This window comes from Hippocampus bargibanti, linkage group LG22 (genome assembly GCF_051943395.1).
Source record: "Hippocampus bargibanti isolate YZ-2025 linkage group LG22, ASM5194339v1, whole genome shotgun sequence".
Taxonomy (NCBI): Eukaryota; Metazoa; Chordata; class Actinopteri; order Syngnathiformes; family Syngnathidae; genus Hippocampus; species Hippocampus bargibanti.
Genome location: NC_142755.1, coordinates 3,152,659 through 3,167,822, shown reverse-complemented (window position 1 = coordinate 3,167,822; position 15,164 = coordinate 3,152,659). Strand labels below are relative to the sequence as shown.

Below are 15,164 nucleotides of genomic sequence, written 5' to 3'. Positions count from 1 at the left end.
AGGAGATGTAGTGTTTACGTCACCATACCCGGAAGTCTAGATCGTAACGCACTGCATTTATTTTGGACTGATAATTACAAGCCAAATTCAATATTTTTTCAACTACATCCCTGATAAATGCAGTATTTCGGGAAGTTGTGAGGTTAAGATGTGTTATTATGCGTGCATTTTCAATTAAATTGTTTATCATACTTTCCGTACGTTCCAAGCAGGTGATGACGTCAACATACCCGGATGTCTTGTTCATCAAGCATTGCGTTATTTTAGGCTCTGATAACTACAAACCAAATTCAATAATTCTTAAACTACACCTCTTGTAAAAGCATTATTTTGTCAGGTTTGGAGGATAAGATTTGTTATTATCCGAGTATTTTAAATGACAATCATCACCGCTTCCTGTACCACGTGATGAAGTCGACACACCCGGATGTCGTGTTCGTAACGCATTGCGTTTCTTTTGGGTTCTGATAACAAGCCAAATTCAACTCTATATTTATTCAACTACACCCCAACTGTCTCAACGAGAAACAAAACACTTATCAGTCACCCGATGTGCAAAATTACACAAACTTCCGAACACAATTGGACTAAGTTTCTTTGAAACCATAATTGTACTATTGCACCACCCATCACTTGCTCCTCTCGTCAAAATGGTTGTGGCGTTACACAAACGCAGCCAAAAATTGCCCCATCTTAAGATGATTTTGTGATGCACTCATAGCAAAGCAACATTCCGTTTTGCGGTTACTTGTCAAGATAGTGCTAATCCAGTAAACTATGAAGGATCTTCTGCGCCAATACATATGCATAAAACATCCATGAGGATTTTATCAGTGATGTTTCATGACTTTTTTTTTTCTGTTGCTTTTTTGTCATAAATATCCCCTTGTGCTGGTCAGCTGAAAAACAAATCAAAGGCACTTGAGATCATTTATGCTCTACTTCGCCGCCATCTCAATAGAACTCGATCAGGTACTCCGGGTAGATCTGATTGCTGTCGAAGATAACGTAGATTTTGGGGTTAGCCGTGTCGTCCACGCAGCTGTCGAAGAAGTTGGTGAGGCTTGTGTCCTTGGAAGGCGGGCGACAGTACAGCGGGTGGCCCAGCGTGTACTCGCCCACCAGTACCCGTGCCAAAAACATACTCTTGTACAGCGGCTCACTAGCGAAAATAGGAGGCGCCAGCCCGTGCCGCTGCAGATTGTTGTTGTGTTTGCCTGTGTTGTGGCAGAACTTACTGGAGTACTTGGCATCCCGGGCGAAGTAACTGCCTGAGAAACAGAAAAAAAAAGGCTTTTTTTGTCATAAATGTTCACCAGCCAATCGGAGTCCCTTTTTTTGTACCTTTCCCGTAGACGTCACCGTTGCTTCCCGTGAGTCGCCAATCGAAGTTGAACATGCAGATGGCTTGGATGTTGCTATGCCCAGTGCCGTGGAAAAGCATGCGTTCTTCGATATCAAGAGTGCGCTTCACTTTTCTCAGCTGTGTTTTCTTCCTTTGGAAAGGGGAAAACCACACAAACGCATTTCATTGTTAGGAATGGAGAATAAGAACCAGATTGTCGGGGGGGGAAGAAGAAGAAAAAATCCCCCACTGGAAACAGAAATGGAAAAAAACAAAGTTAGATTTTAAGGGAAAAAAAAGGATCCATTTTTAATAAGATATTTTTTGAAGAATCAATTTTAAGGATTAATCTCCTTTCTGGCTTCTTGTTAACTTTCATGAAAAAAAAGCGCACTCCCTAGTAGATAATTTTTTTCCCCTTAGCGGATCTTAAGGCGTCGGCAAGGAATTTATGAGCGCGTTGCACAAGACCACGATAAACAATAGCGTGACTTGCCACTTTTGAGGCAGAAATTCTCTACGGCGAATCCACCGACCTGCAGAAGAATTCCCACAAATCCAAGTTCTGAATCCTCTGGATGGATTTGATGGGTCGATCCATTGTCCTTTCGTACAGTCGGCCCACTTCTTTAAACTCGTAGGTGTCTCGGCCCAACTGGACCAGCTGTCACACATCAAAATAAATAAAGAACAGGCACCAGGAAAAAAAGTTACATTTACTCCAGATCACAAGCCATTTTTGCTCATTAAAATCAGTGTAAATACCATTGATGTGTATCTTTGCAGATGATAAACGATATATGTGAGCGAATATTGCCCTATATTATGTCTGTACGTGTTATTGTTCAAATAGAATTACAGACATTGAAGCTATTTTATCTGTTCGTTTACAGCATTTGCGTGTTAGCAATAAGCTAGCACACGTGAATCAGTTTGGTTTGGTTCCAGATGCAACAAAAATCGCCTTTTTTTGTGTACCTGATAGGGCTCGTCCGTGTTGATCCTCTCCCAGTGACACGGTACGGGCAAGGCCAGGTTGTCGCAAATGAACCTAAAGGTGAAGCCAAGGCCATACGGCGGATTTGACGATGCCATGATATGACGTCTAACGGCTGAATCTCACCTGAAACCTGTGGCCGAGTGGAGGGAGCGCTTGATCGGCCGATGCTTCCCCGTGGTTAAGTTGACCTGCCGCATCACTGGCAAAAACACAGACAAACATGAGCGAATAACCGACCTAACTTAACTTATCTCGCCAGTGCCGTACCCGAGAAGTCCAGTCGGTACGTGTACTTGGCCGTGTAGAAGTCCATGACGCCGCGCTGGTTCCGGGTGTAGCAATGCTCGATCTGAGCGCTGGTTACGGAGCAGGCGGCGCTGGGGTCGATCTGCAGTGAAAAAGTCAACATAGTGGTTACTTCATCCATAGATTTTAGAGGAATGGGAATGTGTTAAGGATGTTTTTTTCCACAAAATTGAACCAAAATGAAACAATAGTGCCACGAAATGTGGAGCTGTCGCAGCTTGGATTTGAAGCGGATTTAAGTGGGACAAGAGATGTGTGACAATTTCTTTTCATCAATGGATGCTTAAGCTTAGTGCTTGCTTTCAACATGTAGCTTGTAGCAGACGTGCACATTTCACCATGATGTCCCTGATCCACTGGTGAAAAGGATGCTTTGACCCTCTCTTCTTTCATATACAACTGCTTCATACAACAAAGAGGGTGCAGAATGTGCTTAAAATGGAATGACTGTCTGTGTCTTTTGTGTTGTATTTTTTTTTAGACTTCAAGATGGCGCCGCGAGAGTGGCTGCCTTTCCAGCAGCTCTTGTATTTTGTTTTTCTACTTATTTTCCTTACCTCTTCCTTTCAATACTTTACTGCTGTGAAATGTAAATTTCTCCACTTTCTCCAAAATAAACACTAAAACACAAATCAAAATGTATTGTCTCTGCTGGATGTTAACATTTTGAAATTCGACTATGACCAAAGTAATCATAATGTATACAATGTAACCATAATATAAAACAGCAGGGTGGTTAGCAACTGGGATAGGATCCAACTTACTCGTGACCCCAGTGAAGAAAAAAACAAATACAAAACAGATGGCTGGAATGAATCTCGCCAAGAATTAAACAAGTTTAGAAAAAAAAATCACTTCATATAAACTGAATGTTATTTTTTGAAAAAAAAATTGCACAAAACGACCATGATAAATGATAGCTTTCATTTAAATAGATGTAGAATATTACTAAATGACAAAATAAATTCATTTTCTCTTCTTGGAGTTGAGCCCCACTAAATATTGGGGGGAAAATTCTGCAAAGTAAATAAACAAGTGAGTTTCGATAAATCAATATCGGAAGTGTATCGATCGTGATTATCATTCATAATTTGATTGTTTTTGTGCAGTGTATTCCAATATGGCGCCGAAGTGAATACGTCACGTCATACCCGTATGTCAGTGTATTATTATTATGGTCGGGGGGAAAAAACAAACAATCTCACGTGTGCTGTCCGGTACTGTACCTCAAACATATGCCACACCCCGCACTCGGCCAGGTAGAACCAGCACCAGTTGGGCTCCAACGTGTCCATTTCCTCCACTTCCGGGGACTCATCCTCGGCCATTCTGGTGGTTAGCATCCCGCTAATGTCAAACTGTAGATGTCAAAAACAAAACATCGACGACCATCAGGAAAGGGAGGGGAAGTAAAGAGGGGTCCAGGACGTGATTTAATTTCGTCACACTGGTGGTCTATGGGGGCGATTTATCCTGGACGCTGAATCCGAACATGACACCGCTCGCCGCATACTCTCACGGCGTCGGGATGCCGGTTGCCCGTAGCCATAAAAAAGGAGTGAAAATGATCAGCCAAAGCTGCACTTTTCGACGCTCACGTTCACTTCCTGGTTGGGATGTGATGGCTAATTACGTCACGCCATCACGCGCCAATCCCGTCAGGTATTCTAAAATTAAATTTTCGCCCAGATTTCTACCTGCACGGTTCACGCGCAAGCAATTAATAAATCACACTTAGACCTAAACCTGGTTGACGACGTCTACAAAAAAACAATCTCGCTCAAATAAAAGTGCGAATTCTATTTCAAATGTATCAAGTGATAAAATAAAATATTCAAAGGAAGGCGTTTAACGTTCCCTACTTGAAATCGTCTTCATGATTCACATAACAGTCACTGATGACAACAACCCCAATTCATCCCCATGTTAGCCATGCATTCACTCTCTCTTTCGTCCCTTTTTTCCCACCCCCAGAAATATGCGCATCCTCCAAAAGACACACCCCATTTGAGAACTAGACTTTTCTCCTGCTAAACCCCTGCCCACTCCTTCATTTGGAGACTTTTTTTCCCATCCAGGGTTCACTGCAAAGTCCACTGGTGAGTTGCATGTCTCGTTTCTACAATTTGTGTTTTCTTTAATTAACATTTAATTGCACTTTGGAGCCAGTATTATTTTTTTTTTGTTGAGCAGCTATTGGGATTATTCCAAAAGCAATATTATCACTGCAAATGAGATAAAATGATAAAATATGTTAAAGTATAAAAGTTATTCACAGCTATGTAATGTTTGTTATGTGCATGCAACAGACTTGAGACAACATGACCGATGAAGCAACACGGGTGAATCCCAATGGACAGTCTGATCCAAACAAAATGGACAGCGACATCGGGGGTCCGGCCAGGGCGAAATGGGCCAATAAATGGGAATTTTTACTCTCCATGACCGGAGAAATCGTTGGCCTGGGAAACATATGGCGATTTCCCTATTTGTGCTTCAAGAATGGTGGAGGTGAGAGCACTGTGTGTGTGTGAGAGCGAGATAGAGAGAGAGTGTGGGAGCGTGTGGGAGTTTGAGAAAGCTGAACTTGATTGTTCTGCAAAATGACTTCAAGATGTTGGCCCCACACCACTTTAGATTGATTCCACCCCCCCCACCCACAAAAGAACCCCTCCCTATATCAATGAAATCTGCATAACAGACATAAAACATCAAATCCCCACTGCCATTTTTAAGACATCGAAACTTACGAAAACACACTTAAAAAAAATCAGAAAAGCGTAAAATGAATAGAAAACACCGAGTGCATGTAGCGTCGATGTTCGTGTACATGCAAAATATACAAAAATCCCTTTGCTTCATTTCTATGGACATTGTGATGTACCTTCTGCTATGCACAACTTGGCCACACGAGGGCAGTATAACACAATAATATGGAATAATTGTTCTTCGCAGATGACATAGAATATGTGCAAATTCGCTTATATGTGAGTATATCGGAGCGCACATTTTTACCTGTAAATCGTTGCAAAATGTGCTTGCATGACAGCTCTTATTGAGAAAAACATATTTCATGTCATTCATATATCAAGGTACTCCTATATAATGGGGAGTATCTTCCAAACCTGTTTTTTTTTCTAATGCCACGCCGCCCAGGTGTCTTCCTCATCCCATACTTCTTGTTCCTGGTTTTCGGGGGGATGCCTATCTTTTTTCTGGAGACGGCGCTGGGTCAGTACACAAGCCAGAGTACTGTCACCGCCTGGAGGAAGATCTGCCCAATGTTTCAGGGTGAGCTAGAGAAAGGAAAAAAAAACAAAGAATAGACAAACAAGGCAGAGAGTTGTTGAAATTGATGAAAACATGCTGCTGTACTGCATTTGTAGACCTTGTGACAGATACCAAAAAAAGAACAACTGTTCACAAGAAATAGTCATGAGTAAAGCAACCACTTTGGATAGTTTACTGTACTATTGAAAAACAACACGTGCCTAACAGTTACCCGTAAGGTCATTGAATTTCCAAATTTCTACTATTTTTGTCACTGCTTTATTTCCTGTATTTGATAGGTGTCCATTTTAAGTGCTTTGTTACAGCTTCGGCTGTTGTTAAAGCGCTATTTAAATCAATGTGCATTGTATTGTATTGTAAATGTAATTGGCATTTAATTACGTAATACTTAGGGCTGCCACGGGAGGGCTCTACACTCATCAAAATGAATACATCTGTCATGACTGCATTATTCTTAAACTATTTGTATCATCGCTGGATGTGAAAATTAGGATTATTATTGTCAAATTTGCAAAAATTAACCCCCACACCTGCCAAAAACAAGATGTCACATTATAGCAGGCATTCTAATGTTTGTTTACAGGTGTAGGGATCGCCTCGCTCATCATCGTCATCTACCTGAACATCTACTACATTGTAGTGCTGGCTTGGGTCCTCTTCTACCTATTCAATTCCTTCCAAAATCCGCTACCTTGGTCCACGTGCGACAACGTGTGGAACACCGGTAAGCGGCGAGGAACGCTCCGTTAAATCCTATCGTAAGAAGCCCAGGCGCGATTTCCTCATCGCTGTTCTCGTCCCGCAGACAACTGTCACGACCGCACCGGCCCGTACGCCAACCCGCATCTGTTCCACCCCGGCACCAACTGGTCCTTCCTTAACATCAGCACCTACGACTACTTTGACAATATCAACAACATGTGAGTCGCGTTTGGTCTTGCTCGCCTCAAATTTGAACTCATTGGCTGAGGTCCAATTTCTTTTTATGCAGAGAAACATCACGTGTAAAAAAAAAAACAGAAAAAAATAACAAGGGAAAAGTAGCCTAACTATTTTTTGGGGATCAAAACCAAAAATAGGTTTTCATAGCTCTCTGGTTTGAGGGGTGTGGGTATGAATATCCCTTTTTTTACTTTTACTTGAGTATTTTTTTTTGTGAGGACGACACTCATCTAACCCTAAACATTAGGATAACTAACTGTTTGCTCAAAAACGTCCTGTAAGAATTTTCAGTGTAAATAGAGGAAAGTAATCTTAAACTAATTTTTAACTCATTCACTGCCATTCACTAACTTATTCGGGAATTGAAAATATGACGTAAAGCGCCATTTCCGAATTTGTTCGGGTTGTTTTTTCATGCTTGGGTGCCGATAAAGCGCTGGCCATGTTTTTTTTTTCCCCTTCCACAAGGGGCAGCATTTCCCTTTTTCCATGTTAGCACTTTGTTCTAGCTTCAGCTGTTGTTAAAGCGCTATATAAACCAATTTGTATGTATTGTTTTATTTTGGACAGCCGCCCTTATTTCAAGCTCATATAATCCCAGACCCATATAATTTAGGAATTAACTCTTTTTCCGATGAAAGAAGAGCGTCTAAGGTTTCTAACGCTGCATTGAATTTTTATGTAGTCGTAAAATGCAATATTCTGTGGGTCTTGGAATTCGAGTGACAATGACAAAAACCTTGGCACAGGAGTCGACATATTTTTGCATGTCTGGCAGTGAATGAGAAAAATCGTGCAGCGTTGACAGAAAAAAATACTACTATAAATGCTACAAATGAATACTCAATAAAATCAACACAAAAGCGTTAAGAAAATTAAAATAAGCTGTATCTCCATTTTATCTTTATAAAATTAACCATAAGGACAGCAAAGTTCTTGTTTTTGTCCTTGTCAATCAAAAGAATATGTAATAATAAGTACGTACTGAAAAATAAACAACATAAAAAAACCCCAAACTCTTCTGACCCTGAATTAACGTCACTCATTACACCGCATACCATTATCGCATGTTTGCAACCAATCAAAAAGACTCCCACCGGGAAACATTGTGCTCCTCTGATTTTTTTTGTGCTCAAGTGTTGAACCGTCACTCGCCATCCTTGACTTACTCAATTGTATGTTTTGCTCCACCTCCGCAGATCCCTGAATGAATCCTTCTTTAATGTGAAGTCCGCCGAGGAGGAATTCTGGACGTGAGAAAAAATACAAAAACAAAAAACACTCTTACACCCCCACACAGGTTCACAATCATGCAGAAGACGCCATTTCTTTAACATTGGCCGCTTTTTGGCAGCAAAGTGTTCCTCGCGAGCCACATGCAATCGCTCACGACGGCGCATCGAATGTAAACATGGACGTCGGTTGTGCAACTTGGATATATGTTGATGCGATCCAGCTGCTCGCCCGCCGCCGGCGCGGTGAAAACCCGTGATTGTTCTTTCAACGTCGCAACGTCGCAACGCTTGCACATGTTCTGTGGATCTTGCGGCGTGTGGCTTTGATTGATTGACAGGCAGCTTTTTTCCCCCTTGTTCTTCTTCCTACGCAGTAATCGGGTGTTGAGGATATCGGAGTCCATGTCCCTCGGCAAGGTGCACTGGGATCTGGCGCTGTGCCTGCTGCTGGCCTGGGTCATTTGCTACTTCTCGATATGGAAAGGGATTAGAAGCATGGGAAAGGTGTGTGGAAATTTTCGGCAGCTCGTGTCGTGAGAGCCTGAAAATGCTTGATGGGAAAATCAGTCTCCCCACAAGTTAGTCAATTTAGAATTTTTCAGCGCCTGACAGCAAGTTTCACTTTGTCCATTGTGTGTAGTTCAAGTTCAAAAAAAGTCCTTAACTCATTCGTTGCCAGACGATGTGCAAAAATGTGAATAAAATACATTTGTGAGTAAACATTTCTCAATTTAAAAAAAATCATTCGCAGACTAGTTCCAGTTGATGTCAACATTGCTTCCATCATGCCAACTACCCGAAATAAAAAAAGTATAATTATTTATTTAGATTTTTTTTCAAACTCATTTCCTGCCAGGCGATGTGCAAAAATGTGTCCCCTCCAGTGCCAGGGTTTTTGTCATTGTGATTCAAATTGCAGGACCCACAGAATATGGAGTTTTAGGACTCCATAAACATTCCATACAGCGTTAGAAACCTATACGCTCTTCATACATAAAAAAAGAGTTAATTTCAAAGTTATATGGGTCTGGAGTTATATGAGCTTGAAATTGGGGTGGGTGTACAAAATACAATTCAATACATACATATTGATGTGTAGTTATATGGGTCTGGAGTTATCTGAGCTTGAAATGGGGGCGTACGTACAAAACAATACAATACAATACATATTGATTTATAAAGCGCTTTAACAACGGCTGAAGCTGTAAAAATCACTAACACGGGAAAAAAAGGCAAATGTTGCCTCCATGTGGAAGGGAAAATACATTGCCAGATGTCTGACCATTGCTCTATCGGCACCCCCGCATGAAAAACCAAAACTTGAAAAAAATCAGAAATGGCAGTGAATGATTGAGAAGCCGCAGCGAATAAGACACAGGAAGTGAGGCATTTTGGTTTGAAATGGCCATTCAGGGGTAATTTTCACGGTTTAGCGGGCGCTTGGAATTGCCTCTGAAAAATTTCAGCCCCTCGAGGCCCCTCGTCTCGCTTAGCGATCAGGAATTTGGTAAGCATGTCTGTCACCCATAACACGAACAAACACTCAAAAGTAAACGACTCTGTTACGAAATGGTTGTTTAGCAGTCACTTTCAAAAGACTAACAAATTGCTCACAAATGCAAACCATGTGCACTTGGCACACAAGTTCCTTTAACCCCTTTAGGGACAACAGCAGATTGTCATTATTGCTGCGTGAAAGGGGTAAATCAGCAAAAACTGTTTCATTTTCGTATTGTTTTGGTGGGTGTGAAATATTTGCCGTCATTTTGCAGGTGGTGTATGTGACGGCGACATTTCCATACCTGATGCTCATCATCCTTTTCATCCGAGGGGTGTCGCTACCCGGCGCCGGCGAGGGACTGAAATTCTACCTCTTGCCCGATTTCGGCCGGCTGCTCCACGCCGACGTAAGAAAAACGGGGACAATTTAGAAAACCGTCATCTCATAGCAGCTAAATGATAACATTTCGTCACGTTCATATTTTTCTTTGGGGTCTATGTTGCAGATTTTCTAAGTGAATGCAATTATCATAATGTCATATTTGACTTACAAACGTGGAGCCCCTTTGTGCGACATGATGCGGTCCTTATCCGTTTCTCCTTCCTGCCTCGTTTCCTCTCTCGAGTTTTTCCTCCTTAACAAGAAAAACAAACCAGGAAAGTGAAAGTGAGCTGGGATCCATCAAACTTAAGACCCCCCCCCATTAGATTTAATTCATTTTATAGCTGGAGTACTCAGTACTGAGATGCATATCCGGTCCCGCGGGGTGTGGGGGGTGCATGGTTGGCATGCCTGAGCATAATAGGAACATGTGTTGCTGGATATTAAAAGCGGACTCTCGCTGTGTTGAAAAACAGGCGTCAGGAGTTATCACCCCCGTGGCATCATGCCCGCGCGGACGGACTTCCTCTCGCTATCTATAGATTCTCTCATCATTTTGTCACATGGTAATGAGGCCTCTGGAATGAACACGTGCGACATGTTACAAAGGGACGTTACGTAACGTGGTTGCTGTCCGGGCCGATTTGGATAAAACATCTGACCGGGTTCGGTTCGGTTCGCGTGAATGCGACTTCTTTGTCTTGAGTGACTCAGTGGGCGCCCAGGCTCGATGTCCAAAAAATAAGGAAAATTGAAGAGGGACGTAACAGCTTCCTCTGTGCGAGCCAAGTGGCCATGTGTCAGCATGTAAATTGCATCCAATTTATTGGTGGCCGTCGCTAATGACAACCATATGTTGTCGGCTGGGAAAGCATTCACTCCGGAGCTGACGGGATGGAGGCGCCGATGAAAATGTCAGGGTGACAGGGTGAAGGTGTTATCGACAACTTTCACTAGAAAATTGAGAAAAATGTGCAGACGCTCCCCCAACTTACGAACATTCAAGTTACGAATAACGGTACATACGACCATTTTTGCGGGTACATTTTGTCGAAAAATGTTTGGACAGAGATGTTGTCAGTTAAATATTGTGTTGCACGTCTTTTTCCGGCCGAGCTCGCCTACAATTGGCTGCTTAGAGTATGTGGGCGTCGAGGAAATCCTTCTTCCCACTTGACGCTCCAGGAGGACGCGATGCATAACAAAAAGTAATGGCTGCTGGCACGTCATTAAGTAATGACGTGCCAGCAGCTTCAGTAACGGCTTACTGAAGACCCAAGGATGTATGTCGTCGTACTACAGTAGGTGTGAATTTATTTTATGACTGTTAAAGCGTCTGTGTTTTATACTTGCCCGTTCAGTTTTTGACTTAAAACATACATTACATTCAAAATATAGCAACTTACGAACGACCGCTCGGAACGTATCTCGTTCGTAAGGTGAGTCGCATCTGTAAATCACCCGCCTGGGTGTTATTTACTGATTAAAGTTTTGCCCTGTCTAGGTTTGGTTGGACGCGGGGACTCAGGTGTTTTTCTCCTACGCTGTCTGTCAGGGAGTTCTGACTTCTCTTGGTAGCTACAATAAGTACAACAACAATTGCTACAGGTAGGTGAAACGGCGGTACCAGAGTCACGCGACAGATTACTGACCGGTGTCTGTTCATAACAGGGACTGTGTAGCGTTGTGCCTTCTTAACAGCGCCACCAGCATCTTCGCCGGCTTCGTGGTGTTCTCCGTGTTGGGCTTTATGGCGTTCAACTTGGACTTGCCGGTGGAGGAAGTCGTTTCCAGCGGTGGGTCTTCATTGGCCTGTTTTGGCAAAAAAACTGAAAAGAACTTCTAAGGCTGAAAAAAAAAGTCAATGAGTATTCATTTTTATTAACTCATTCACTGCCAGACAATGCGCAAAAATGTGTCACTCCAGTGCCAGTGTTTTTGTCATTTTCAAATTCCCGGACCCACAGAATATTGAGTTTTAGGACTACATAAACATTAAATTTAGCCTAAGAAACATTAGACTCTATTCTTTCCTGAGAAAAAACAGTTAATTTCTAAGTTATATAGATCTGGAGTTATCTGAGCTTCAAATGGGGACAGCTGTACAAAAGACAAATGCTGCCCTCTCGTGGGAAGAAAAACATTGCTGGAGGTCTGACCAGCGCTTTATCGGCACTGTGTATATGTGTAATTACTCCTTGCCACTGGTATTTGTGTCTTATTTCGTCCGTCTGTCCATTTGTCCCCAAGGTCCAGGATTGGCCTTCATTGCTTTCCCCAAAGCGCTCTCAATGCTACCCGGCAGCAGTTTTTGGACCGTTCTTTTCTTCCTTATGATGCTCTTCCTGGGTCTGGACACACAGGCATGTGCCACGGATCCTCATCCGTTTTCTTTTCAAAAAATAAACAAAGAGCTCAGCTGTTTTTCTTCACAGTTTGTGTGCGTGGAGAGCTTAGCCACAGGCATCAGCGACCTGTTCTCGAAGCATCTGAGGAGGCCCTGCACTCGGGAGATTCTGGTTTTGGTGATTGCGGCCGTTTGCTTCCTGCTGGGACTGCCCCTTGTCACGGAGGTAATGGAACATGACTGAGGGTGTGCACACTTGCGCGACCCCATTCCCATCTTCCATTCTTTTTCTCAAATTGAATTGTAGAGGCTATGATGAGACATGATACATCTTCATCACATAGAAACTGGCATTTGAACAGGGATGTGTAGATTATTACCAATTTAATTTGTTTTTTTTTTTTTTTCAAGGGAGGAATCACACTCTTCCACCTGATTGACACCTTCGGTCCGAGTGGGACCAGCCTGCTCATCATCGGCTGCTTTGAATGCATCGTCATTGGCTGGGTGTATGGTAGGTCAGCTGAGTTAATAATTAACTCATTCACTCGAATTCCAGGACCCACAGAATATTCAGTTTTAGGACTACATAAACATTCAGTATAGCGTAAGAAACCTTAGACTCTCTGATTTTAATCAGAAATAAGAAAGGTGGCTATCCACCTCCTCACGTCACACTTTTCAAATCCCGAATAAAATCTGGACTTTGCAGCGAATGAGTCAAGACAGAGCGATTTTGTTTTCATGATAAAATTTCCCACCCAGGCGCAGACCGTTTTTTGGACAACATTGAGGAGATGATTGGTTACCGGCCGTTTCCCGTCCTAAAGTACTGCTGGTTGTTCGTCACACCGCTACTCTGTGTGGTACGTTTCGTCGGTTATTTCCTGTTTTTGTCAGTGTCTCATCTGCTTGACTGACTGACTGTCTTCCAGATCACCATGTTGTTCGACCTGGCCAAGACGCATTCGGTGATGGTTTACGACTACCAGCTGGGCAGGTGGGCCTTGGCCTTGGGCTCACTGCTTATCCTCACGCCGCTTGTTTTCATTCCGGCATTCATCTTCGTTACATTGTGCAAGGTGAGTGCTTGCCAAACCTTCCAGGGATTGCTACATGAATGTGGTGCTTCATCCTGTTTCCGATCATTCTTGAAAACATTTTCTGATCTTGTCTTCTCACGTCGGTTTGTATTGCCCAACTAGACACCGCAGAGCATGACGACGCCTTGCAGCAACCTGCATCAGGCTCGGCCTAACAGTCCCGCCCTGACAGTGTGCGACTGCGTCGTCCATGGGCCTGACAAAGGGAGGGTGGCAAGAGGAGGCGAGGAGAAGATGGCGATGGGGGAAGTCAGCAGCGTTTAAAAAGACTCTTGACATCGTGTGGCGTGTTTACAGTTAAATGTTTTTCAGGGACCTCTTAGCAGACCCATTTGTTATTTTATGTCATTGAAACTGCGCAAATCCTGTACTTATTGGCAAAAGGGACAAACGAAAATCTGGCAAGTAATTGACAGGGCCTGAAAAGGTTTTCCGATTGATGCCACAAGATGGCAGGGAAGAATTTCTTTTGAGTCAATGAAACTCCAGTCACTTCAACATTCAGTCTGTTTTGAGGTATGAGATCCTTGATTTAAGAACCCCCAACGAGATCCGCCTGCCATTGGTTGACGTAGGATGATGGTGGAAGTCTAGTCCCAGAAAGGTTTGCCAATTGGCAAAAAAGCAGCATAGTACAATGATGGATAAAAGTTGTTTTGGCCAAAGTTGGATTTTTGGCCAATGCAGGTTGTGTGATGGGCAAATATTACTATTTTTGACCCATTGCAATACTGTTAAAATGTAATTTTCTTTTTCAAAAAACATTTTTGAAAACACGTTTTATGAGAGGCTGGAGCGGATTAATTCCATTCCCATTATTTTCGATGGGGAATGATAACTTAAGTCTAAGTGTTTTTTGGGATAGAAGCGCAATCCATGGTGACAGAACACTTTGTCTTCCGTTCACTTCCACATAGTTCCCTGGCACCAAAACTGCATTAAATTAGTTTTATTTTTTATTTTAATTCCACCAAGTCACTATTTGAATGGGAATTTGCTACACTGCATGTAGGTTTTATATATGCCCTGCATTCTAAACACACGATACGTCCAACATGTACTTGTCAGTACTTCTGACGTGTCCCTACTACTCTGTAATACATTCATATACTTTATATAACACTTGTAATAAATCTCCCCCGCTGTGTATGCCGCATTCTTTTGTACCGAGTGTGCATTTATGTCTGCAACATTGAGCTCGATCACATGTGTGTATGTGTGTGATGAGAATCAGCATTCCATGAGCGCGTGCTTCTGTTTGTTCAGTTGCCCCAACGTTGATGGAGGACAATTAAGCCTGATTGTGTGTGCTTGTACAAATACTGGCTTGCCTATATGGACAAAATGTACTGGTGCAGCCAATTGTATCCACTATTTTTTATCATTCAAATAAATACCAGTAACACGATGATTATGTCGTCACTTGGCATGTCGGAATTGTTTGATAACGGATTGGATTGGGCTTTCGTCGCGACGGCTTGTTTCTGGTATTCAAGCTTATAAACTATTTGAGGGACAACGGTGACTAAAGTGGACAGCTTATAAAGTGACAAGGTGCACGGAAGCATTAATTAGGACGGATTGGCGAGAATGATAATGCAGCAGGTGGAAGAAATAGAAAACCGAGAAAAACTAAATGTCACTTACTGATTACTGCTGAAGAAATGTTACTTACTGATCATATTTTCACTTACAGTTGGTGTGATGCCAATT

The 15,164-nt window shown here is 42.5% G+C and overlaps 2 protein-coding genes across 2 annotated transcripts; one reads left to right on the top strand and one right to left on the bottom strand.

Annotated features, from left to right (window-relative positions):
* Positions 1 to 476: 476 nt before the first annotated feature.
* LOC148881634 (protein mono-ADP-ribosyltransferase PARP11-like) lies at positions 477 to 5,913 on the bottom strand. The gene is made up of 8 exons (XM_088988856.1): positions 5,777 to 5,913; positions 3,878 to 4,009; positions 2,613 to 2,733; positions 2,469 to 2,544; positions 2,324 to 2,396; positions 1,882 to 2,009; positions 1,345 to 1,496; positions 477 to 1,271 (listed from the first exon to the last, which is right to left on the bottom strand). The coding sequence occupies exons 2-8, from the start codon at positions 3,992 to 3,994 to the stop codon at positions 955 to 957; spliced, it is 984 nt and encodes a 327-aa protein (XP_088844982.1). The 5' UTR covers positions 3,995 to 4,009; positions 5,777 to 5,913; the 3' UTR covers positions 477 to 954.
* On the top strand, positions 4,629 to 14,859 carry LOC148881633 (sodium- and chloride-dependent betaine transporter-like). The gene is made up of 16 exons (XM_088988848.1): positions 4,629 to 4,750; positions 4,961 to 5,162; positions 5,808 to 5,942; positions 6,526 to 6,666; positions 6,748 to 6,862; positions 8,084 to 8,137; positions 8,494 to 8,623; positions 9,892 to 10,026; positions 11,506 to 11,609; positions 11,673 to 11,797; positions 12,252 to 12,364; positions 12,437 to 12,574; positions 12,760 to 12,862; positions 13,114 to 13,214; positions 13,284 to 13,430; positions 13,554 to 14,859. The coding sequence occupies exons 2-16, from the start codon at positions 4,973 to 4,975 to the stop codon at positions 13,713 to 13,715; spliced, it is 1,893 nt and encodes a 630-aa protein (XP_088844974.1). The 5' UTR covers positions 4,629 to 4,750; positions 4,961 to 4,972; the 3' UTR covers positions 13,716 to 14,859.
* Positions 14,860 to 15,164: the final 305 nt, after the last annotated feature.